General features: G+C 39.8%; 1 protein-coding gene across 1 annotated transcript in view; it reads left to right on the top strand.

Annotated features, from left to right (window-relative positions):
* The window catches only part of LOC124265845 (afadin-like), an 86,184-nt gene that overhangs the window by 45,460 nt on the left and 12,949 nt on the right, over positions 1–27,775 (top strand). Inside the window, 12 exon segments of the mRNA XM_046700688.1 lie at positions 272–387; positions 8,179–8,470; positions 18,061–18,218; positions 20,068–20,182; positions 20,504–20,665; positions 21,337–21,416; positions 23,665–23,865; positions 24,189–24,367; positions 24,547–24,632; positions 25,119–25,324; positions 26,128–26,365; positions 27,275–27,567. Of these exon segments, the coding sequence (XP_046556644.1) occupies positions 272–387; positions 8,179–8,470; positions 18,061–18,218; positions 20,068–20,182; positions 20,504–20,665; positions 21,337–21,416; positions 23,665–23,865; positions 24,189–24,367; positions 24,547–24,632; positions 25,119–25,324; positions 26,128–26,365; positions 27,275–27,567 (2,126 nt within the window).

Genomic DNA, 27,775 nt, shown 5'->3' with positions numbered 1-27,775 from the left:
GATCCAGCTGACTGATAAGATCTGATTGCTCTCTGCATGTTTGATGTGCCAGTATATGTTAATTTTGATCAGTATGATTATTCTATTTTACGCCACTTTTAGCAATATTCCAGCAATATCACGGCGGGGGACACCAGAAATGGGCTTCACACATTGTACCCATGTGGGGAATCGAACCCGGGTCTTCGGCGTGACGAGCAAATGCTTTAACCACTAGACTACCCCACCGCCCCTGATTATTCTATGTCTGATGTTGATGTTTGTGTTGCAGAGGAGAGGCAGCTCCTGGATGGTGAGAAGCCTCTGTGGGTGCAGCTCAACTGGGGCAAGGATGTCCGGGAGGGGCGCTTCCTGCTCAAGAGGGTGGATGAGGTCACCAGAAAAGGGGTGAGTGTTGAGATATTCAGCTCAAGTTCTGAAATCCCCAAATTTCCCAAATTATGTAAACATAGTTACATCTAATGTTTTGGATTTGTTGAGATGACAAAGTGTTATTATGGTAGTGAATGCAATATTAATATACCTTTCATGTTAAGGAAGTGAAAACTTTGAAAAAGTAACAACTTGCACTGTAATGGTATTTGTTCCTAAGTTGTCTGCAAGGGCACTTAGCTTGGAATCAGAGAGAATCATCAGGCACTGCCTCTCAGACTGATTTGTCCTCATTGTGTGGAAGTGTATACCAATACAAATATGCCCTTTGCTGCTGTGGTGAAAGTCCTGAGATCCTGCTTGGACTGGTTGTCAGTCATAATTAGTTCACTGGCATCACTGAACCATAGACTTGAACCTAAAACTGCAGATTGCCATGGGGAGATAACCTTTGTTGCTTCTTTGAGAGGTCAAGGTCAGCAGGAAGTGAACTGGTTGCACTGAAAAAAATTAAAATCAACTTCAATTTTAACTGGGACAGTTTGAATTTGGAATCAGAACTGATGCCTGAATGATCCGAAGAATATAATAGTGTCAAGTGAACATCTCATCAAAAATATACATTTCAGACAACTAATCTGTTGGTATCCATTGTAACAAGAGCAGGTTCATTACGCCATTAGACAATGATAGTGCGCTGGAATGGCCCTAGTATGGCAGTTATGAGGGTCCTGGCTATCATGTTAGCTATTTGGTAACACCCACACTGTTCATGTGTCAGCGTGCCATTTTCTGTCACTGTTTTCCTTATATATCCCGCCCATGCATTCCTGGATGTAAATCCTCCGTGTACATCTGAGACGGAGTGTAAGACTATCTGTACATTAGATACTGGAACAATTGGATGCTTGATATCAGGGGTTGGTTTCATCAGATAATGTTGGTATTAGTTTCATTTAGTTTCGTTGTAGATATGTACCAGCAGAGACCATATACCGGTATATGGTCTCTGGTACCAGGAATTTATTGAAGATTCAGCATGGTACCCTTGGTAGACAAAGTGGGGAAAAAAGTATTTTTATTCTTAATTTGGACTTCTATTTTTTCACAAATTGTATTTGTATATTTGTTATATATACTCATGGAAACAAATAAGGGAACATGTGAAAGTACAAGTGTTCCTTTATATATTTCTAGAATTTCACCCACAGTGCAATACATGCTTTGTGAAGAAACTTGGTAAAGAGTAAAGGAACACTTGTACTTTCATATGTACCCTTAATCGTTTCCATGAGTATATTTAAATGCCTATGTTTTGATAGACTATTCTATTCAGAAATGCAAACTAAACATTAAAGTCTCTTCATGTTTATTGTTTCTTTTATCAGTGAAGTGGTATCTGCGTAGCAGTTTAAAATTTGGTTAACATGACAAGCGTACGGTAGGTGTAATTCCATCTTGGGAATTCTTCATGCAATTTGTTTCAAACTTGTGGTTGTAGTGTATTCAGTTTAAGTCAAGATTCAGCTTATATCATTAATATAGCAGTTGAAACTTCCTGAATGGAGCCTGGTCATGCTTCATGTGTACTCTGTATGTCAGGATTGTAGACATATTTCATAAAACATGCTCCAGATATGCTTGAACACATGTAATAATATCCTGAAACATTCTTGCCACGGAGCACCCACTACTGGACAAGATCTGCCACTGTTGCATCTTGATAAAAATATTAATCCTGTCCTCCTTCGATCCTCCCTAGCTTCTCCTGAACACGTTTCTTCTCATTCCTGACCCCCACAATCCTTCCAGGAATGGCAGTACATGCTTGTCTCTTCTCTAGCTAATCAGCTTGGGGCTCAAACAATGGCAGTTATCTCATGACTTGGGTTGAGTTACATCTTTACAGAAAGGCCACCATTCCACATCCAGACTTAGATATAGACCCCAAGAATTTCATTTAACGACCACTTGTGGATAGGTAAAGATGGAATAACTGAGTGAATGGTTTTATCAAAATTTTCCTTTATTCGGGTAATTGGTGTTTTGAATGGCTTCATGTCAGTGAAAGAAATGTTCTCGGATGTTGGTGTTTGTGTATGTATTCTATTAGAAATTTAGATTGGAAGGAATTCTGTATTGCAGATATATTCTAGGTTCCCAAACAAAGTGCCATTGACAGGCAAACTCGGAAGATTTGTTAAGTTTGTTCATAAATGAGATTTGTTTTGACATTGGCGGATCCAGAGAGGTGTGTGTGTGTGTGTGTGTGTGTGTGTGTGTGTGTGCGCGGTGTGTGCAAGTGCAACAATGTGTGTGTGTCGCGTGCGTAACAATATCGAAGCGTAACAATATCGAAGTTTAATGTTTCATTCCAACTAGGGAATTTTACTGATGTTTGCTGCAGATTTAGGCAGGTGTAGATAAATTGCTGGTATGATTTAAGTTGATGTTTCTGTTACATGGAAATTATAATTTGAAGTAGATGATTAATTTGTGGAATGTATCAGTTTGATAAAGAAAATTCAGCCTAATCAGTATTTTAGCTGTATAATACATCTTTGAAGTTTGCAACACAGTCTCTAAGTTTCCTCAAAGAGTTAGTCATCATTTAATGTTGTATACAAATTGCCCCCAATTACCAACCCAATCATGAGCAGTTCTTCTACGACCATAACCTGAAGCCTAAAGCTTTTGTGTTGCAAGATAAGATGCTCATGCAGGTCTCACCTTCGACCTTCTAGATGGAGGTAAAATTGAGGTATCTTTTCTGTCTGGCTGCTATTCTCCCCAAATGAGGCATCAAACGCAGGCCTCATGTACCTCACATAGAAAGTCAATGTTGACGAGGGCTGTTAAGTCTCGACATTGTTCACTACAATATGAGAACCCTTTGACTCGCTTACACACTAACTTGAAAGTGTTTTGGGGGGGATGAAAAGAATGTTCTCATCACCACTTAGCTTCTTCTGATATTTCACATGGATATACTAATTTGTTTATCAGGAGGACATTGAGATAGGTTTAGTGGCTGTTTGATGGAAATATGGAATGATAGATAATTAGGCTCCAGTGATTTGGTGTAATGGATGTTCTTTCAGGTGTTGTCACGACTTTGGGGATTGACAGTACGGATGATTTTTTCGACCATGTTTTTTACCATTGATGTTTTTGTAACTTGAAGTTAAACTGGTTTCATAAATACTGTAGTTGATGAGATGTTTTGGTCTTTTGAAATTTCAGGGTTTGGGATGAATGTTTTAATGTAACATTCCTCGTGATTTAACCATAAACGTTCAGGGACAAACTGTACTTTTACACTATATATACATTGGGGTAGAGTGAACTGTATTTCTTTATTATATCATGCTATGCTATGCTATGCTATGCTATGCTATGCTATGCTATGCTATGCTATGCTATGCTATGCTATGCTATGCTATGCTATGCTATGTCTCATGTTATCTTATCTTATGTTATCTTATTACTCCTTTGCTGATAATCTTTTGCAAGGCTTCTTAAATCTGGCGCTGGATACGAGTTCTTACTGGTATAACGGGTTTGTTAGGTGATTTCTTTGAGTGGCATTTTTTAAGTTGGGAATTACAATATAGAACTGACATTATGGATAACAACTTCTTTCATTTCGTGAGTGTGACATTTTGATACAGATTCTTATACATTGTCACCATTCCTGCTTGACAACGGTACAAGAATCTCTATCGAAACATTGCTCCCGAAATAAAAGAAGTTGTTATCCATAAAGTTAGTTCTATATTGTTAGATGTGTCTTAATGAAACACATAGCAGAAAGAAGATGGTCGTCACTTACCAATCGATTGCATGATAGATAACTCTTACAGCATCCACTCCAGACCTATATATGTCTATGCTGTGTTTACATCAGGTCTCAGGTCAACTTCAGGTGAATCAGTTACAGATCTGTCAGAAGGGTCATTGGTTTTATGGTTATTGTGTTGTAAAGTAATTGCCCCTGTTAGCTCTTAGAAAATACCCCCTGATATGAATGCCTGGATTTGAAGTTAGTTGTGCCTGTCCCCATCAGTGCAGCAGGGTGGCGATGGAAGGGTGTGCATTATGTGTGAGGTCATGCTAGGGTAAAGAGGGACCTGGCCTGGTGTGAGTATCTGATCAATGACATAGCATGGATGTTGTCACCTCGAGGTAGGTTCAGAAGCTGTCATCTGAACTGAGTGAAAAAATGCTAGCTTTATCTGTATAAATATTTTTGTCCCCTGCCGCAACGTGGAAGGTCATTGAGAGAGAGAGAGAGAGAAATGATGACTTTAAGGGGGGTCAGCAATTATGTACACACGTACTAGGGGGGGTCAGCAATTTTGTACGTAAAAGTATGTTCAAAAATATGCTTAGAAATTATGGGAAGGTCATTGATTTTGTACATGACATACAGGGGGGGCATTTATTTTGTACATAAATTTTAGGGGGGGGTGTCATTCACATTGTACATACTTCTCCATAAACATCATCACCACCACCCCTAAATTTTGAATGGTCCCTTAGCAGCGGGGACATTGCCATATCAGAGGCAAACACTTGTTTTTATGGTACTATATTGTAAACATTGTAAGTCATGTTGAAGTTGGTAACTTGTTTCAAAGAGGAAATTTATGTAATTAATGTGGAATGATAACAATATATATCCTTCCTCTGTGCCCCAACTTCTAAATGCCTCTCAAAGAAGTTATATGATTAATGCTAGTGTTAAAAGTGTGTATGATTCCAGATGGTCCTTGTGGTCCCTGGAGTGAAGTTTAATGAGCACTAATATTCAGATGAAATGACTATAGATAAGCTATGTTATGGTGCCATGAACATTGACTTATTGAATATCAAGTGAACATCATTGCAAAAGTGTTGGCAAGGGTATGGTTGTGTACCACTTTAAGCAATATTCCTGCAGGGATGCTAGAAATGGGCTTTACAATTTGCACCCAAGTGGGGAATCAAATGAGACTGACAGACTGAGTTTGGTTTTATGCCGCTTTTAGCAATATTCCAGCAACATCACCGTGGGGGACGCTAGAAATGGGCTTTACAATTTGTACCCAAGTGGGGAATCAAATGAGACTGACTGACTGAGTTTGGTTTTACGCCGCTTTTAGCAATATTCCAGCAACATCACGGCGGGGGACACCAGAAATGGGCTTCACACATTGTACCCATGTGGGGATTCGAACCCGGGTCTTCGGCGTGACGAGCCAACGCTTTAACCATTAAGCTACCCCACCACCCGAATCAAATGAGAGCCTTTGGCATGATGAATGAACACTTTGTCTACTGGCTTCCCTGTCACCGTTGTAATTTGTATAAACTGCCTTGACTTAATTGACCAATAGAGATTTATCTTGACCTACATAACCTGGAATCCCCAATTACAAATTTTTAAGGGTTGTTTTATGGAAATGTGAGGGTCCTCCTGTAACATAATGCTACGGTGTAATGTACTGTAATGAAAGATGAAATGCTTAAATCACAGTATCTTTATTATCTTGTAAAAATCGTTGGTACAATGAATATCATTGGGCATCCCAGAATATGCAATATATATGATTTCTGTGGACATTCAGCTTGAACGTAGTGGACGCACATTTCTGTGTCATTTAAAGCCTTGGATCAGGGCCCCGTTTCACAAAGCTAATGTAGCATTACGACTGTCGTATGTCTATCTTACAGTATAGGTCGTTCCGACAGTCGTAGCGCTACGATAGCTTTGTGAAACCTGGCCTCAGTGTTCTAACTGTCTGTGGACAAACCTGTGAGGCTACTGGCTTAAACTATGCTACAAATATCATTCTGTGTTGATTCTAATGCTGTTATTAGATGACTACAAGCTGTGCTCACTAGACTGTACTCAACTGAGGCTTCTAATGACAGACTCACAGTCAGCTCTATTACATTTTTGACAATACTCCTGACGGGTTTTTACGTAATGAAATATCAAAAACTAGATATCAGATACAGGATGTTTGTTGATGCATCACCTTCCTTGACATATAAATATATATCATGGAAATTGTCCTTTAATTGGATTAACAACATGTGTAAACATGCTGACTTCAGACACAGACGAGCTGGTGTCAATACACTCCATCATCTGAAGATATAGTTCAACTCCCAGAACAATCAACTTCTCGGGACAAGCACATTATATATTTATGATAAGACGATTTTATTACAAGACATGAGTGGAATTAGGTCTGGTTTGTTGATCATGCATGACTTAATTAGTGGGCCAGTGCAGGCTATCTTTGTTGATGGATGCACGTTGATGGATGCACTAACATTGCAGTTGTAGGGAGTATTACCTTGTCCTTCAGTCTGTATCTGTTCCTGAGCCATAGCCTTGTTCCAAGTCTGTACTGAAAGTCCATGGCTGTGGTTAATTCTATACCTATAATAGGCAAGTCAAGGTAACCTGACGGTAAAGACATTAGTCTTTTGTAGGGACAATTTGTTTTTATATTTATATAATCTAGAAATTATAGTTGAATAAATAATTATTGCCTCAGCAGCCTTTGCTGGTCTACCTATCATTCACCCAGCCCTTTCTGAAGTAGTAAATGAAGCAAGTGTAGAGTTTTCAAAGGTCGAAATTGCCCATTTCACAGATGATGATGATGATGATGATGATGATGATGATTAAGTTAAGATAATTAAGTTTTGTATGAATTTTTATTTTTGATTTCTCTGAGGCTTCTTGTCAGAGGTTTAATGTAGTAGCATCTTAGATATTTTCAGAGACCGTGTTTAAGTCTGCATTGTCCATGGGGAATCGGTATAGGCTAGTGGTGGTCCGATTAATTGAAATAATCGAAGATTGGTCGCAGTGGCCAAATGACCAAGCAATCAATCACGTTTTCTCATAATCGAACACAAACGATTTTGGAACCGCTGTAATAGAGTTTTAAATACTTGATGATGGAACATGTCTAGGACGTTGTCAGGGCCTGAAAACGTGTTTATTTCTAAGAAAACTCACTTCACTTTCTGAAAAGTCATGACTGAATATTTCTTGAAGAATCTGGGAAGTTAATGTTACACTGGAACTTAATCATTTTACACTGGATGTGAAATGTGCAAATGTAATTTGTGCAGTTTCTAAAAACAACAACAGAGAACCAAATGTTTTTTTCTTTATACTTATCTGCAACTACAACCTGAATAGGAAAATCTAAAAAATGACGCTAACCAATTTTTTTTCGATGATTGGTCGTTGGTATTGAACCAATCATCATTTGTGAGATTTCAACCAATTCCCAACACTAGTATAGGCAGGGCCACGTGGCATGAGTTACCAGCGTCTTAATAGCTGCCTGGATAGGGAAATGATTGCCCATTCATGAAATTGATGTATCCTGATGTCGATAGCTATAAGGTCGAAATGCCACACTGTTGTGTTTCTGGTAAGGAAGCACTGTGGATTATGATTAAGTGGAAATGTATTGCATAATGGTTGTTGGGTTATTGGAACCACTTGTAACACTGGGTTAAAGTGTTGAGTGCTTCCCGAATAACATGTGACATGATTGGAAACAGTTTGGTATTGACATTAACGTAGCTTGGTTACTCTGGAAAATGATTGCAACGGTACGAGAATAATATAGTGTAGGGAAGAACTGTGTACATAGACTGTATTTGAGATGTACCTAAAAGGAAATTTCTATTTTTTTAATGATGTAGACACCACCTGATGAAATTGATTATATTTATTATATTTGTTTTGTATGACTTCATTTTAAAGTCTGTTTTGGACCTTGATTCCAGGCTACAGGAGATTGGCCTGAACAGGAAAAAGCTGCTTCTGCTGACCAGGGCTTTAAACGGAAACTGTCCAAACGAGAGAAAAAAGAAAAGAAGAAAAGAGAAAAAGACAAGAACAAAGAGAATGTGGACAAGAACGACAGCAGTGTGGCGGAGAGGCTGTACAATGAGCTGCCAGAGAACAGCTTCACCAGGAGCATCTCGAACCCTGAGGCTGTCATGCGGCGCCAGCGCCAACAAAAGTTGGAGAAGAAGCTGCAGCAGATGCAGGGAAATGACGGCACCTCCGACTCAGGTGAGAATGAAATCCATAAATTAAATTTGTCCACCTGTAGTCAGGAAGTGTTCACCACTATTTGTATGTTCCTTGGTTGCTTCTATGATGATCTAGGTTCATATCTTTAGCAACCCATGCTTGTCATAAGATGCAACTAGACCGTGGGGTAGCCAAGTGGTTAAAGCATTCACTCGTCATGCCGAAGGGTATAATGTGTGAAGCCCATTTCTGGTGTCCCCCACTGTGATATTACTGGAAGATTGCTAAAAGCGGCGTAAAACACTCACTCACTCACTCATAAAATGCAACTTATGGGTTTGGGTGATGAGGCTTATCGACATGGTTGGTGCATGTCATGTGATCACAGATTGATGCTCATAATGTCATTCACTAGAGTATTTGGTCGCGACTTGTTTATTTACAGACTGCCATCATTTAGCTTGAATAGTGCTGAGTTGGGTGTAGAATAAGAAACAAAACACAAACACTCCTAGGGTGATAAGGTAATCAGTTATATTCCCCCAATGCCTCAAATCTATTTCTGGCTTCCACTGGTGTCACATAACTGGAACATGCTGTTTGGTATTTACTCACTCACTACTTACTCATGTCTTGCAGAACTCGTAACAACAGTAAGTAGGTGTGAACTCGCTGCCTAAGTGTGTGATCACGCTCTTAGCTTTTATTAATTACATTGCACTGATTATGTAAAAAGCATTCTGTAGTCTGTCTTGAGTCATTTGACCCTTGAATATCTGAGTTAGAATTGATCTTCAATAACTCATTCTTGTCGTAAGAGGTGACTAACAGGCTAGCTGACTTGGTTGACATATGTCATCGTATCCCAATTGCGTAAATCGATGCTCATGCTGTTGATCACTGATTGTCTGTTCCAGACTTGATTATTTACAGACTGCCGCCATATAGCTTGAATATTGCCGAAAAAACCAACTCACTCACTCACACTTGAGTCATTTAAAGAGATATGTCCGTGCCATATTTACTCTTGAAGAGGGAGCAGTTTGAACAAATGTAATAACCATGGACATGAGTATTTGAAACTGATGCAAGAAGGTTAAATGTTTTAAACAATCACTGATTGAAGATGTAGACTCCCTTGTGAAGGTGCTGATATTGATAAAGCCTGTCATGGGTATGACAGCTTGGTGTTACACCACAATAACAGTTTTTGTATCAGTCCAGTTCACGAACATTCATGAAATGACAATTAGAGTTATATTTCCTCCAAGTCTGACACTGGGGCACAAAATCTCAGTGAGAACTGGAGACAGCATAGTTCCCTGTCCCACACAACCCTGTTGGTAACAGAACCCTTTATGCCCGAATCATGTCCGAAATGTCAACTCAGCAAAATAATTCCAGTTATTCCCACATGGAGGTATTTGTAAAACTTGGTCCTATTCAGTTGTTGCTGCAACAATTTAACATGACTGTATGAAAGTATTCGCTGGGCAAGGTGGCATGTCTTGGCCGTAGATCAAGAGCTTACAGTGGCAACTGGAAGCCCTGCATGCAATGGTGTGTCATGTCCCATGCAGCGGTGCTACTTTGTGGCTGGGCTCAGGCCCTGCACACTTGGAAATTGCATTCCACTTTGGGGTGGTGTATACAATAGAAACTTTTATTGTCATTGAATGGTTTATTGTCATGATATAAATCTTCCTGTGAGAAATGTATTATGAATTTGGGTAGTTGACAATATCAGTCTGTGATCAAAGTGATATTCTTGTTCCAATTCAGAAATGAAAGGATTTGACTACAAGTAAAACATGGAGCAATCTTAGAAGGTGTTTCACTAAACTTGTGTTGTTTTTGTAATCTAATTATTTTTTGAATAAGTGAATGGCAGTGGATGTGTCCAGTTGGGACTAAGGGAATAATTAATTTATGTTTATTGATTCATAATGAAAATTGTTAACTAATTGGGGGTTAGTTAGTTTGGTTTTATGCTGGTTTTAGCAATATTCCATCAATATCATGGCGGGTCACACCAGAAATGGGCTTCACACATTGTTCCCATTTTGGGAATCGAACTTGGGTGTTCAGTGTGAATGATTTAACCACCAAAGCAAATGCTTAAACCGTTTGGCTAGCCTACCGCCCCAACTAATTGAGACCTGCAGTAATAAATTGTTAAGAGGATCAAATCGAGGATTTTAAATCTGATCAACTTGTTAAATCTGGAGCCCCTGACAAAGAGTCAAAAGTTAGATTGCAACTTGAATAACAATTTCTTATGGACTGACCTGTGAAAGTTTTTACTAATGATCACAAAGAATAGTGTCACCAAAATTAAAGACTCTGAACTTGTGTCATTTAAGCCCCTGCTCCATGTGCTCTGTTAGCTTGAGAGGGTGTTTATTCTGTCCCCAGTGTGCAGTTGATAGTGGATTTTAGCAGCACAGTGTTGTGTAGTAGCTGCATCCCGCTGGGAGTGTAGAGACGTTGTTTGTTGTCTGTGTTTGTGAGGCCAGGGATGGCAGGGACCGTGAAAGGAACTCACTTCAAAGAGTCACCAGACTGGACCACATTCTAAGGGCTGGGGGGAAATACATTAGAGGACAAAGTGCCATTATCATGGTCGTCATGAGGACATTATGACATGAATATGTGTATACTGGCTGTCATGAATGAAAATGTGTGGACATTAGTTTACTTTGTAGAAGTGTTTTGGGGTTTTTGCAAGTGTCAGGGCATTATGAATGGTACATGTACAAACTGCCATTAATGTGATAATATTAATATAGATGAACAAATATTCTTTGTGGGACATATGATGAAAGAGGTTGCTGTTATCAATATAAAGATGAATAGTGTCATTTCGTTTTTTCTGTGTTTGAATTGAGATTTAAGATACTCTTTCCTGTTCTTGAAGCTGTTTCCACTGAACCCTGTGGAATAGTATGGCCGACATGTGTGTGAAACATAGAAAATCCTCTTTTACTGCTTTCCTGGTACACCGGATCAGATCATTCACCCTTATTTCAGCTGAACAGATCATCCACCTCTGCTTTAGCGGAACAGATTATCCAGCTCTGCTTTAGCTGAAAAGATCATCCATCTCTGCTTCAGCTGAACAGATCATGCATCTTGCTTCAGTTGACCAGATTATGCACTTCTGCTTCAGTTGAACAGATCATCCACCTCTGCTTTAGTTGAACAGATAATCGACATCTGCTTTAGTGGAACAGATCATTGAGTTGAACAGGTCTTGCACCTCTGCTTCAGCGGAACAGATCGTCCCCAGCTCTGCTTTAGTCGAACAGATCATTTGGTTGAACAGATAATGCACCTCTGCTTCAGCTGAACAGATCATCCAGCTCTGCTTCAGCTGAACAGATCATTTGGTTGAACAGATCGTGCACCTCTGCTTCAGTTGACCAGATCATGCACCTCTGCTTCAGCTGAACAGATCATCCACCTCTGCTTCAGTTGAACAGATCATTCACCTCCCATCTCTACTTCAGTTGAACAGATCATGCACCATGTACATTAGCCATGCTCCAAGGCTGTACTGAATGCTAAGCCCATTAGTGTATAGTAATTCTATCCTTCGAAGAGGCAAGTCTAGATAAGCGGACAATACAAATCGACCCCAGTCTCTTATTTAATATTTTTTTGAAATTATCATTTAAACTATTAATTTTTACCTTAGAGACTTGTGCGAGTCTACATATACTCCACCACTCTACCCTCCACACAATGTATTTACAGGAGAAGGTGCCATCATGTTGATAGCATGTGCATGGTCAGGCTATTTGTTCCATGTATTTGTGTTCTCTGGACCTGTTGGTTTCCTGCAGTGTAAAGCATGTAATGCAGCCTGACTTGTACCTGTCGTGTCTACATGTTAAGCATGCATGTGCCATGTGAGTTTACACCGGATGGATTCCAGCAGGGAGCTGTGGTCCAGGTGATTAACAGGGAGGAAAGGAATACCCAGAGTAATAGTTCCGATATACAGGCACATCCTCTTCACTTGCTGAAATATTCTGTGGATTTGTCGAGTGTTTCTCAGACATCTGCATCACATCCAATACACTTGTGGCAGAATGTCGTGCTGTGGTCACTGCTTAAATTGAAATTCACCTTGATATATGCAGCAGTGTTTTGTTGCTTTTTTGTTTGTTTTATGCTGCACTGTATGATGGCGGTGATGGGATAGCCTACTGGGTAAAGCATTTGCTTGACATGTCACAGACCAGGGTTCGATTCCCCTCATGGATACAATGTGTGAAGCTCATTTCTGGTGTCCACTGACATGATATTGCTGGAGTATTGCTAAAAGTGGTGTAAAACCATATCAACTCACTCACTGTATGATGGCGGTCTAAAATTGTTACCTTGGTGATTTAGTTAGGCATCATATCCAGTGTGGTTTGGCAGGTGCTCACTCTATCACCCACATGTCAGATGTGTGCTGGATGACACTCAAGTGGCTAATGACACTCTGACAACCTTGGCATGTATATATACTACACTTAAGAAGTTACTGAACACCTGACTACTTCAAATGCCTATAGTTAACATGTCATGCCATGAAAAATCTGAATGTTCTTCAGCTTCAGTTGGGGCAGTGGGGTAGCCTAATGGTTAAAGCGTCGGCTCGTCACGCTGACGACCCGGGTTCGAATCCCCACATGGGTACAATGTGTGAAGCCCATTCCTGGTGTCTCCCGCCGTGATATTGCTGGAATAATGCTAATAGCGGTGTAACACCCAACTCACTCACTCACTCAGCTTCAGTTTAGTTGTGTATACTTTTAAATAAGCAGCGGTTGAAGTCAGACATAGGACAAGGACTTTGTTTGGTTCCCAGACCTTCTGCAGCTTGCATTTGTTGGGCACAGGAGGTCATGTACATGTGAACTTACAGACCTTGACTCAAGTGTGTAGTCGTCCCATAGACTCCTTTAGGCAGCATCTTCCCAGGCTCTGTGCACCACGGTGGGTAGGGAATCTCCCCTCTGACAGGCAGCAGCTAAGGAGTGCATGGAACGAGTTCACGTTTAAAATATTCGGCTACAATTAGTTCAGTTCCAGAACTGAAAGTCACTCACTTTAGGCTTGTACTTTCTACTTCTTCAGTCCACTCATTCCAGTTATTTCTGGACCATGGTTGGAATGAAATTTCTCTGTGGCTGAGCCTAAGACCTGTTTACTTCATTATAAATCATGCACAACATGGCTCAGAATCACCTGCAACAGCAGTGGCAGGATATCATAATTGTCATTTGGTCATAATAGAAAGACTTTGTAAGATCCTCACCAGGTTCAAAAGGAATAAGTCATTATGAGTGAAGTTCCTATTTTATTTTCCTCCTATAATTAGATAATATGCTCCCATTGAGCTATTCTAAAAAACTCTAAAACAAGGTTTGTTTGTACTATAAATCATATCTAATAAAGTTTGACACAGATGGATAATAAAATGGCAGCCAGCCCAACCCCTTCTCTGTCCCTATCACATGCCAGACATTGCATTATGGGTGACCTCCCATAGACCTCCCAACCTTGTCTAATTGTTCAGGGATCCTTCCAATTAATTGTGTCACACAACATGATAGCAGCCACTTGCGCTGGAATCCTGGGACAGGACTGCAGGAGGGCTGGGATCTGATTCATCTCTTGGTCAAAACAAAGGGATGAGGCTTAATAAAGAACAGGGCTGTACCACTGATGCCAGAGGCCAGATATGTGGCCTGGGATAGCAAAACTAATGTTAACATTGTTTCTCTGTGGTGGAGGTATAATTGGCTGTGAGGTCCTTTGAAGAGGAGAGTTCAAAATAATATTACAAGGGTTTATGCCTACCTTGAGAGTGAGCATCAGAGGGCTTGTGAGTCTGGTGGGATCAGGTTTATCTCTGGAATGGGGTTTTGGCGAGATAGAGCAGTTCCTGCATTGTTTATTACACATCAAAAGACTTGATTCAGAGCTGGAAAGTAAGGAAGAGATTGGTGTGTGCTTGTTCCTTCTTTATAATTCTTTGTTGATTTTGGAAATAATAAGAGTGTGAGCATAATTGAGAGATCAGACGCCATTGCACTTCATCGCTAGAAAATAACCAGTCTCGATTATAGACTGAAACCATTTGATGTAAAAGGCAAAATAGTGGTGAAAATGGCATTAAAGGATCACTAAAAATCATATAACCCATGAAGATCCGGGCTAGAATTGGTCTTCAGCAACCCATGCTTTTCATAGTCTACAGAGATGCCAACCACTCCAAATTTGGCGGAGTTACTCTGGTTTTCAAGTACAAGATCTGCTCTCTGATTTCTCTTTAAAAAACTCTGATTTTTGAGAAAAAATTCTGAATTTATTTTTATGGTATACAATTTTGTAAGTCACCGGTGATTTATTTGAGTGAACACTGGTAAAAGCATTGAGAAGCTTAGCGTATGATCCTTTGGGTGTCGATTGTGTATATTGCGTGCTATTGATGATGAAGTTTCACAAAGTTTTTCCGAATGCATGTCTTAGTCCTTATGAAAGTGAAACAAAATGGCAAAGCCGATCACGTGCTCACCCCCAACTTTCACCTTTGGTGCTCAGGCCTGGCTTTCAGCCAGTCACGACTCCGTTTTCCTTAGATTCAGGGTTGGCATCTCTGCATAGGAGGCGAATAACTGCATCGGGTTGTCAGGCTCGCTGACTTCGTTGACACATGTCATCGTATCATATTGTTGATCACTGGTTTGTCTGATCATTTTGTTGATATAAAAATGCACTCTCACTCACGCAATCAAATGTTACTGTGTATTCTCATTACTGACATAACGCAAACAGCATGACAGCTCCGATCAAGAATACGACACAATGAGAATGGACTCGTCCTAGGGTACGTTTCTGTATTCTCATTATGGCCAGGGTACGTTTCTGTATACAGAAATGTACCTGGGGTACAACGGCCCCTTCAGCCACACTGACAATATCTTAGCCATGAAGCAATGAAAACAGCAATTGTTGCACATTCATGTAAAGTGGAACAGTAACATGAATATCACAGAATCATCAGTGGGCATTCATGCCTTAATCATCCGTTGTAATCAGTCAAATGTTGCACTCCTTAGGCATTCCAGGATCCAATGAAAGTGACTGATAAATGTAACACTTTCCTACTATTCATGTATTTGAAGATAAAAATTGGTTTGAGTGAAGTTGAATAAAGTTTTTTATATTCTGCAAAATGACAAATATGAAATAGAGATTTTACTTTTGAAGTATGCAAAAACAAGTTCCTGCACTAGTGTTGTCAAGAACGAAGGCGAAGGATAATTAATGCAGAGTAACATGACACACAAGAGTTAGTTGTTAGGAGGATACTACATTCATCTTTGCAATAGTGTCGTCTTACACAGGGCAGGGGTTGTTGGGGAGAGCTAGTGAAATTACCCCTGCCATCATCGGGAGGGCAAAGGTGACATTGCATGTCATTAACCCCATGGCTGGCTCATGACATTAGCCATTCAAGGTCAAGGTTAATTTGTGTTTTGGTAACAAGCACTTGAAAAGAGAAGTCAACAAATGTTGAATTTAAAAATGGTGAAAGAATGTGATTGCATGGAAATGTTTGGATGTGGTGAAATTTTAGAATGAATTATTTGATGAAGGTGTTACTTGAAAAATGTAATGCTTTTTACTTTATTGGCTCTAGTGAACACAACCACCTCAAAACTTCCTGTATTGTTAAAATCTATTCATCATTGTCTCTTTAACTTGATTTACTCATTTCTTTACTTATATTTGTTATGAGTTTGAAGTGGGGGGCACAGGAGGAACTGTCATCTTTAGGCTTTGCAATTTGCTGTACAGAGTTGCTTCCCTTGGCCATACCAGAAGGATGATTGTTGGTTCAGATCCCAATTCACACTGATTATTATTTCTAGGTTTGACAGTCCCATATTCTTGCTCAAGGACTTCATCAGAGAGGCAAATATTTAACCACAGACTGACTTTTTATAAAATTGCCATGGTTGGGAACTGAACCACTTGCAGCTGTGTGGAAGCCTGGATTCAGACCATTGGGCCACCCTTGTAGAGACACATGTTGTCATCCAGGGTTAAGATAGCCAACAGGCTGTGTTAGTCTTGACAGGTTGTTCCTGGCCATTACCAGAGATAACAGGGAAGACCCACCAGGTCCCAGGGCACTATGGTGTTTCCCATGTGGTGGTGCTTAAGATAATGTGTGGTCCACAAGTGCCCAATTAAACACTTCAGGGTACTTAGTAATATCTGAGGACTCACATCTGCTGCAGATTCCCCGCAGGAGCAGATCAGAAGAACAATTCAAAATTATTTGTTGATTTAATGGAACTTAAATATTGTGACGTAGATCAAATGATGATACATAAGAGAAAGAGAAATGAGAATTTGATTTGGTCCTTACTGAAGCACTTTCACCCTGTTGGGATTATAGACTTGTACAAGTCTCCAGTTTGGGGTAGCCTAGTGGTAAAAGCATTCGGTTATCATGCTAAAGATCTGGGTTCAATTCCTCACATGGGCACAACGTGTGAAGCCCTTTTTTGGTGTCCCCGACCTTTACTTTGCAGGAATATTGTGCAAAACCATAAATAACTCTCTAAGGCAATTATTTTAATAAAACTGGTAATTTTTGAGGTTGTAGTGCGTCCGTTGTAGAAATAACAAGCTGTCACTATAAAAGACCAGTGTATTTAGACTGTCCACATGTCTAGTGAGTGATTGAGTGAGCAAGTTTAGGTTTACGCCTCTTTTAGCAATATCACAGCAACATCACAATGAGGGACACCAGAAATTCGGCTTCACACATTATACCTATGTGGGGAATGAAAACCCGAATCTTCGGCATGATGAGCAAACGCTTTAACCACTAGGCTAGCCCACCATCACTTGTCCAGACTTCGTGTTTAGGAGGATCATTACTATCAGTACACTTCCATGGACTTCCAAGGCTAGGGAATACAGAACCAAATATGTTCCCAGTGGGTATTTCTTATATGTAAAACAACCGCCTCCGTGGTGTAGTGGTTAGAGCGTCTACCCGGAGTGCGGAAGGTCGCGGGTTCAATCCCCGACCGCGTCATACCAAAAGACGTTAAAATATGGTACTTGTTGGTCCCTGCTTGGCTCTCGGCATTAATGGGTACAACAAGGACTGGTTGGCTCGGAGTCAGTATAATGTGTCTGAGTGGGGTATTTATGCTTCACTGCGGCATGGTATCTCAGTGGGCTAGCACTATAAAACCAGTTTAAGTCTGAGCTAGTACAAGCAGCCGCAACATACACACGCATGCACGTCGTCATATGAGTGAAATATTCTCAAGCACGACATTAAACCCAATTTCACCTCACCTCACCTCACCTCACCTTATATGTAAAACAATAATCTGATGGCTGCAATGCGTGGCATTATTGTCAGTTGTATTATTTGTAATTGACTTCTGGTTCATCAGGTGCACCGAGCCTTTTGTCGCTCTGATAATTCTGACAGTGTCTTAACAATGTTTTTTATTTCTTGAATGATTGACGTCATTTAACTGACAGTGTGTATGATCTAATTGTATTTTATTTTATTTTTAATTATTTTTGTGTGTCAGGTGGCATTCTGAAGATATATGGCCAAGCCATCTGTCCTGATGTCCCGTACAAGACGTTACTGCTGTCCACGTCAGACCGCACCAACTCCGTCATCCGAGAGGCAATGCAGAAATATGGCATTGAGAAGGAAGATCCCTCCAGATACTGCCTGGCTCAGGTGGGTACAGGAGGGACCATGTTAAAAGTTCAATATACATGTATATAATTTAAAAAGTACTTTGCAGATACAGCCAACCACCATAGGAATTTGGAACCGAAAACTGTGTGGTCATTACCGAGGAGAAAGTAAATTTACTGAAAATTACTGTTATATCATCCAAACTTTACTGCTTCGCTGAAGACCCAGGTTCTATTCTCCACATGGGTACAATCTGTGATGCCCATTTGTGGTGTCTCCTACAGTGATATTGCATGAATATTTCTAAAAGCGGCATAAAACTAAATTTACTCACCCGCTTACTCCAAGGGCAGAGATTGGATAGGCACTAGCCTGTCTCACAGTCCCTGAACTGCTCTATTTTCCCTTCAGCAATTTCCCTTTATTCAGCCCTTTTTGCAATGCTAAAGCCTGAAATGTAGCACATCTAGATTTCTTCAGGTCCAATTCTCCCATCTCACTGGGGCTCCTTTTCAATTTAAAGGAATTATTTGTTTTTATCAAAATTATATATATTCTACAATTCAAGATGTTACTCCCTCACTTCATTGTAAAGACCCTGGACATTCCAGTTATGCTTTAAACAATGAGAGTAGTTCAGTGTGTCAATCAATATGTAATGAGCATTTGTTATAAATATGCTTTGTCTGAAAGCAAGAGCTTCAATCTTTTTAATTGAATCTGACCACTCACCTGTCTTGTCTCGGTAATGATTCCCATGATATTATGCTTTGGTAATTTTGGATAACACAACGCGAAGTCCTGCTGTCCTAACAAATCACTAAAGTTCAAAACTAAAACACCTGTGTCATGAATAATCTTAGATAAGAACAATACTCCAGAAGTTCCCCTGTAATCTGGTTTGTATCCTTCCAAAACAAAAGAGATTATTCAGGTTTTCACTGTTTCAGCCTTGTGTGACCAGACACTGGTGCTCTACCCCTGTGCAATATGTGTGTGTTTATGAGTGTCTGGAGTGATTTATTCAGCTGTCCCTGCCAGCAGTATACACAGGTCCAGAGGTTGTCTAAAGGTCCTGCATGTGGCCAGGGTTGTGCTGCTGGTGGTCAGCTCGGACTGACTGGACACACCACAACTGTTGGGCATTAGTGGCACATGGAGGCTGTTTGAGTGATTGGCCACATTAAACAAATACCATGATATTGTTTGGGGTTCTGTTAGTGCAGAAAAAACACTTTCTACATTAACCTTGTTATAGGTTACCTTCAAGTCTGCAAAAATAGATATTAATAAATACAAATGAACACAGGAAACCAAAAAATGCAAATTGTTTTAATTACAAGTCACTTGTTTTAGCTTTCAAGAAGAAAATCTTTATAAAAATACTAGAAGTCCATTGTTGTTTTGTCTGGATAAGTTTATATTGACTTTTAACATAAGTGGAGGTATTAATTGGTTCTTTGCTAGAGAACAGGTAGTGAAAGACCAAATGCTAAAAGAGAAAAGTGAAAATGTACTGCTGTTGTACACTGAAACAAACACAAATATAAAGTGCATTTGCAAATATCATCACCCTGATATTCCTGTTCAAGTACAGGGAACCCAAAGCAGAATAACAAAATTTTCAAGCAGGCACATGTTGTTGAATAAAACAATTTATGATGATTATTATTATTGTAGTTCATTTTTTCCCCAATTTTTAACATGTAATATGTGATGTCTTTGATTAATCGTCATCTGTGGATATATATCCTGTGCATGTGTATTTCTAGAGGAATGTATAGCAATGACATGGACTTTGAATGTGCCGCCATATTATCGAACTGAAGAAATATGTCATTTACTGTTAGAGACAGTGGTATATGTTAAGTGGTTCTGCTTGTTGCAGATGGTGCTGCCACCTGGGAGAGTGGAATACCATGGGGGACAGATAGGGGAGGAGCGGATCCTGGCGGAAGACGAGTGTCCACTTCTAATATTCGCACAATTCCCTAAAAGCAGAGGTGAGTTCCTGTGAAAGTGGTTTGACTGGTACTGAAAATAATGGTATGTTTCCTGAATCCAGCTTCAATCTGCTGACCATTTTGGTATGCTTCATTAACTTGTTGCAGATAATGATGTTGCAATAAGTCGTTAAAGGTAAAGATAAAAAGAACACAAAAGTATCCATGATATTTGTGTATGTGTTCAATTTTCCAATTCCAATGACCATTGGTGCAGGTTTTGTGAGTATTGAAATTTTGATGACAAGTATTCCTGTAAAACAGCAAGCACATTAATGTCAACAAAGCCCACAAATTGACAGTACATACTATTAATTACAGGTCAAGTAATTTTCCAACTACGATTGAGAACCGGTGACGGAGGTCAGCCATCACAGAAGAGACCCCAGAAGGCTCTGTCACACAATGACCTTCGATATTCACAAGATACCAAAAACATTAATGCAGAGGATCTACCGTTCTTGCTTGAGATGGATCCAAGAGGTGAGACTTTACATAGTGCAAGGGACACAGGCGACTCAGTTCTCTCAAGAGCTGCAGTCTAGTACACTGGCTTGCATCCCTCGGGCACATTAAAATCCTTGGATTGCCAGTTTCAGTCCCTGTTTTGCCCCTGGGTTCTGCTGATGATGCACTGAGGGTTAAACCCATCTCACTCACTCACTCACTAACTACATAGTGCTGCTGCACTGAGAATCATAGACTACTGGCCTTGCACTGTTATTGTAACTTTTGGTGTCTCAGGCTGCTTCTATGTTTAAAGGGAGGCAACTCCTGAACATATTTGTAGAACCCTTTTATGAGTTGATCAGTTATGACGTTGCACTGAGGGTTAAACCCATCTCACTCACTCACTCACTAACTACATAGTGCTGCTGCACTGAGAATCATAGACTACTGGCCTTGCACTGTTATTGTAACTTTTGGTGTCTCAGGCTGCTTCTATGTTTAAAGGGAGGCAACTCCTGAACATTTTTGTAGATCTCTTTTATGAGTTGATCAGTTATGCATATGATGTTAAGGGCACCTTCAGTGTTAATGACTGTCATCTTGTAAGATTACATTGCTTTTTATCCCAAATTGTCTGAATGTAGTGAAACTGACATTTTGAAGAAACAGTTTTTAACTGTGTTTTTATACGTGCAGGTGGTAAGACCAAACGCCATCTCCTGCCACTGAACGTGACGAAGTAGGCAGCGAGAGATCAGTGTCCAACAGCAGCCAGTACCTACAGGTAGGTCACCTACACTGTCAGCCTCCTTTGGATTCCACGTCGGGATTGGTCCCAGAAACTGTACTTGTAAGATACAACCCAATAGACAGTTGGTCAAACTTGATGACATTGTTTAATTGCCTAATCTTGTGGATTCTTTGCTCACAATATCAATCATAGGTTTGTTAGGTCTTGACTGGTTTAGTTGCTGGCCACAGTCATATAGTTGGAAGATTGCCGAGAGCAGCGTGAAACCAAAATCAACAAACATTGTCAACTGATAAAAGCACTGTCTTGTTCACACATAAGTTCTAGTAAAGAATAACATACTGTGAATTGGCCCTTTTTTGCCAGTAGTCACATTTTTCTGATCTGATGTTGAAGAAGGCGGTGATGGATAATACTGAATAATTTCGTACTTCGAAGTTTACACAGATTCCCGAACGTTGGTTGGTTGAGACAGCGGTCATGTGATCTAAATTTCAAGGTTCATTTCCCTTGAACCCTTCAAATCGTTCATACGTGTGTAAACATTGTTCATACGTGTGTGAACGTTTTCGAGCCGATCTGGGTCATGTGAACTTTTGCCGGAACTACTTTCTGGGTTTTCCCCAGGATACTCGCTGTCCAGCTTGACGTAAACAAAATAAATCATTTGCATTCACACTCCTTTTAATTTATACATATCACTTACTTGTTTTTGTATGTAACAAAAAGCACCAACTGAGCACAGTTTTGCAAAATCTGACCGACAACGCGTCCGACAACAAGTCCCAGCCAGTGCGACCTAATTTTCAAATTTCCGCTACGGTTTCAAGGAACCCCAAGATCTTGCTGCATTTGGGGATGCCAATTTAGCGAGCGATCCTGTTTCAAGTCACCCCAATTTTGGCAATGTCACTTCTTCACGACCAAACGGATTTCCAAATGTCGAGCATTGTTCCTTATCACAAGAGTTTAATCTCTCGCGGTTTGTGGGTTCTGCCCGTGATCTGTTTAAAACTGCTCATTAAATTTCACAATAAACTCACAAATAAATAGAATACACCAACAAGATCTGCTTCCTATTAAATTTCAGTGTATTATTACGCAGCGGTCAAACAATCCACATAGTTTTATAGGTACAATGACAGTTTGTCAAAATACATTGTTATTGATATTTGTTTTGTTTGATAATTTTATTGATGTTATGCATATTAAAGCAGTTTCAAACCTATTGACGAATTTGTTGTAATATTTTAAGAATGCTTTGAGAACTATTTCCTCAAAGGTTGGGATACATGTGTAAAAAAAATCGCCAAGTATACAAACATTGCTACAATACTGGTCTTGAACAGAATGTATTACAACATTTTACAGGTATTAAAACACATCACTGTAAGCAATGATCATGTAGAAGTGGGTGAAAAAACGTGTATGTGTAAACATCAAAGTTTGAGAAATTATAAGAATTGAATGTCACTTTGTGTGTTTGCACTGAAAATGAACAATGTCAAAGCGTTGTTCAGACTCTCGTGTTAACTGTTTCAACTTCGCTTGTTCAAGTTTGAACAACGCTTTGACATCGTTCATTTTTCAGTGCAAACACAAATATTTAATTCTTAAATATTTATCTCAAGAAAAAGAAATGAATTGAATTGATTGATGATCTGTGAAGTGAGAATTAACACCTTGCAAATATAAAGGTACAAGCTTAAGTACTAGGTAATGTTTGATGGTTGTTTTGAACCAGCAGACTGAAATGAGATGTTATTGATCACACATCTTTATGTGGTGATTGGAAATAACACAACGTGATATTGTACAGATGCATTTGAATGTACAGTGTAAAACAGGAAATTGAACAAACCCAAATGTTATAATACACTGATAGGTTTAATACTGTGAATAGATATGTTGCTTGTGTTTCCATGGAATTTGTTTGTCAACCCATGCAAACTGCAGTGCTGTATTTTCCATTAACTTCCAATTATATTGGCTGGCAATAGAATGGGCAGTTGTGTAGTGTTATGTGGCCTGCATGATGTCACTGATTTGTGGTCTGATGATTTTTATATTCAAATAGTGAAAAAAGCTACATGTATATAGCATTACATATTTAGATTATTGTACGTATATTTCTTTATGGGAATCGACTTTGTTTATGGAATTATAAACATAAAAAGCGTTATGCACACCAGTTTTTAAAGTTTATGCCTCCATGAACATATTGAAGTGATTTTTTAAATGATTTGTCTGATCAATATCTCCTGCTTGCTTCTGGTAACAGCTGCTGGGTAATGACATCAAGCCCCGCCACTGTGTCATCGCCCACACGGAGGGCATCGTGACAGTCACTCCCACCAGCAGGGATGCAGAGACGTATGTAGAACACCAGCGTATCTATGAGACCACCATGTTGAAAGATGGCATGTCTGTGCAGTTTGGTAAAGCCTTCGTATTTCGGTTCTGTGACCCAAGATTTGATGAGGTGAGATTGTCAATATATACCTCTGTAATCTGTATAGTATAGGGGCCCTTCTCCTTTAACCTACCATTTTCCTACAACACTTAAATTTAGTATTTAATCACATCCCTTTTTTTTTCCAAATCACATTAATTAGAGAGTATGGAAAGAGACTTGTAGTTCTGATGAGTTGAAGTAATTGAGTGACACTCTGTTGCACAATACTGACACAATTTCCCCCTTCTGTCGTCTAATTGCCAGACATTTTGGTAACTGATTCAGTACAGCCTTTTAACAAGGCTAGCTCGAACATTTCTTTATGAGATTATTGTCATGTGTTTCATCAGCCCCGGAGACCAGGCGGCCATGACAGAAGTATGCAGAAGCAGCCTCACCCCCAGTACAATGACCGACCTCAGGAGACCAACTTTGACCTGGATGGTCATGTGGAGACCATGCCAGGAAGCGGGTCATCGCCTCGCAGTCCCGGACACACGCCACAACAGGAATGGGAGATGCACAAGAGGTCGGTGATGCATAATGGGGGAGGTTTAGATCTTGTGTCCGTGGAGTTTGGAGGGTTTTTGTTTGATGTTTAAATATTTTTAACATTTTGCTGTGTTTTGAGTTGCGGTTAAATCAAATTTGAATGTTGCAAAAATATGTGTTAATGTGCAATTTGTGACTTTTGGTTTCATCTTTCAGATCAGCACCAGATTTGCATCAAGGCCCTCCTGACATGATGGATGCTGGAGACCAACTTCCAGCATCATTAGAATTCAGAAATAATGGTAAAATGTCACTGATCTTTTTTCCTCATTTAATTTGTGTGATTAGTGGGAACACATATTATGTTTCGAATTATACTTTCTCAATAAAGTACAGATTCTAGTACTTTTGTTGGGTTGAGTCACATTCAGGCACCTGAACGCCAGCAGACGAAGTCAGCCATCTAACTCACGTGTTGGAAGCTGGGGTGGCCGAGTGGGTGAGATGGCTGACTTTGTTGTGAGAGTGTGGGTTTGAATCCAAGATAGGGCTCAACCTGACAAAAGTACTAGAATCTGTACTTTACTCTAAGTGTAATTCCAAACATAACATGTGTTATGGCATTGTGTAGTCATGCTTAAAGGGAGATAACTCATTATTGAAATAGTTGTGTCCCTTGATCACATATTTGCACTTTACCAGTTAAACTTTATCAGATCAACAAAGATTTGGTTCTTATTAATTTTGGAGTTTTATGTGATTAAATCTATTATAATCTTGTCTTTCAGATGAAAGTAGCATGCTGCGAGATGTGATTTTGTCTGTAAACAGTCGGAGTGTTCAGTTCAAACTTGCACCAACCTATACGCTCTACCTGGGTATTCGGCACTGTTTGTCCCCACACATATTCCCCCAGTTGCCGCCTCAGCAACGGGTCCAGAGACTAGCTGACTATGTTAACAGGATTGCCCGGATGGTACAGAAGGCCATACAGGTAAGTTAATATACGTGATTGAACTGAAGAAAACATAAATTGCTCGTTTATAATTCTGTTTCTTGTTTCAAATTAATAACCTTAAACCTTTGAATGTATATTCATAGGTAATAAGTGTTATGCAAAATCTAGGACAGAAAATATGTTTTGTTTTGATATTGACTGCAAACTTTCTATGGAAACTCAAGTTTCACAGTTATGTAAATGCTGCTATTTCCATTTGAGAAACATTGGATCCATTCGCCATCTGTTTACACAAGATGCTACCGCATGTCTCATGAAAACTTTTGTCTCTCTCGCTTAGATTATTGTAACAGTTTATTGTTTGGAGTTTCCAACGAGTTGATCAACAAGTTACAAAAGATTCAGAACATTACAGTATTATAACAAGAAGCAAACCATCTTGTCACATATCACCTATTCTCCAATCTCTCCACTGGCTTCATATTCCTGAACGTATCAGTATGCAGCTGCTACCCTTTGGAACTCTCTGCCTCTTGATCTAAAACTAGTACCAACTCTGCCACTCTTCAAAAACAGACTCAAAGCACACCTCTTTCAGCAATATGTTTCATAAATCCATGCATTTTCTTGTACATATGAACTGTGACTTGTCAGCGTTTTGAGCATTGCCTTTTTGTGGTGGAAGTCAGCGCTATATAAATACTCTTATTATTATTATTATTGTTTAATTATAATTTAGTTGCCATTCAACATTAACAAGACCAATGAGCACTGTCAATAATTCATGCATTAGCCATAAAGCTATTACATTACGGCCTAAAATGACTTGTTCATTTCAGGAACACCACAACGACCCAACAGCTCTGGCGTTCTGGATGGCAAATGCCTCTGAGGTTCTGCACTTCTTCAAACAAGACCATGATGTGCAGCCATTCAGCCATGATGCCCAGGAGCTGCTAGCAGAGGCCGTGCAGATGGCGTTCCAGCACCTGGTGCGATGTCTGCAAGTCGACTTGCAGCGTGTCATGCCGGCGTTCCTTGATGCAAGTGATTCAGAAGACGAGGAGGAAAGGAAAGGTGAGTTTCATATGACTTTATGGACTTTATATAAGGTAATGATTTGCGTTATAACCTGTACATGAACATGAAGTTTCATGTGATAGTCCTTCATTGGAATACTTCAAGTTCAATGGCTATAGGATCTGTGTAGGACTATAGGCTAATCGGTCTCAGTTTTGAGAATTGTACACAATCATGTTGGGAGGATTTTGCAAATTTTTAACTTCAGATAGCAAAATGTTTAATGGAGTGAATTTTGTTATTGTGTTTGGTTGGATGTACTTGATGTTAATATATAGGGAATAGTTTAAATATGTGAATAGTTCCTTATGGCGAAAATTTCATAATGTGAATAAGGCAAGTATTGACAAAGCATTTTGTGAAAGACATACCATCAGTACAGAAACATGAAGCAAGATGAAATAAACTGCAGTCTGTACTTACCCTAAAACGTTTGAGATTAGGAACCATTCATAATTTATGGCTGGGGTGGGGTGGGGATGATGATAATTTTAAAGGGGGGTCACCCATTTTGTTCTGGGGAGCTAGTGGGGTCATTAATTTTGTACACACATACTAGGGTGTGTGTGTGTGTGATGTTTTGTACATAAAGATTTGTCTAAATTTATGCTTAGAAATTATGGGAAGGGGAAGGGGGTAATTGATTTTGTACATGACATGCAGCCGGGGGTCACTTATTATTTTGTTTACATGAATTTTTGGGGGGGGCATTCACATTGTACATGCTCCTCCATAAAAATCATCGCCCCTCTAGCCATAAATTATGAATGGTCTGAGTACTGAGACTGAGCACATGATATCATGAAAATATCCCCCAAATATTCATGATATCTGACTTTTCTGTAGTCGACATGATTCCTGTTTTCTGACATATATTTGCAATCTGTTTTGTGTCTTGTTCCACAGATTCCCAGTATGCCAAGCCTAGCTTGACCGATGTCCTCAACACGCTGTCTGCAGCCATGACCTTGCTGCGACGTTGCCGCGTCAATGCTGCTCTCACCATCCAGCTGTTTTCTCAGCTGTTCCACTTCATCAACATGTGGCTGTTCAACATCCTGGTGACAGAACCACAACTGCAGCTGTATACAAGGTCGTGGGGCATTAGGCTCAAGCGGAGACTTGGCCGCATCGAAGCGTGGGCAGAGAAACAGGGTCTGGAGCTAGCCGCAGACTGTCATCTGTGTCGCATAATACAGGTGACTGCTGGGCCCTCTGGGATTATTATTGACATACATTGTCTTTTTTGTTGAACAGTGGAAAGCTTATGTTCTGGTTTGAGTCTGTAATAACAAAAGGGCACACATGGCCAAGTTAAGTAAGGTGTTCGAAATGTGTTGTGCAGAGTTATGTTCCTTGGATATGCTTGAAGCCTATGATGCTATGTTTGAATCATGGTTCATGCAG

The sequence above is a fragment of the Haliotis rubra genome, unplaced genomic scaffold (genome assembly GCF_003918875.1).
Source record: "Haliotis rubra isolate DU_JTF1 unplaced genomic scaffold, ASM391887v1 Scf999, whole genome shotgun sequence".
NCBI lineage: Eukaryota > Metazoa > Mollusca > Gastropoda > Lepetellida > Haliotidae > Haliotis > Haliotis rubra.
Note: the sequence above shows the minus strand (reverse complement) of the source record. Positions and strands in the feature narration are given on the sequence as shown.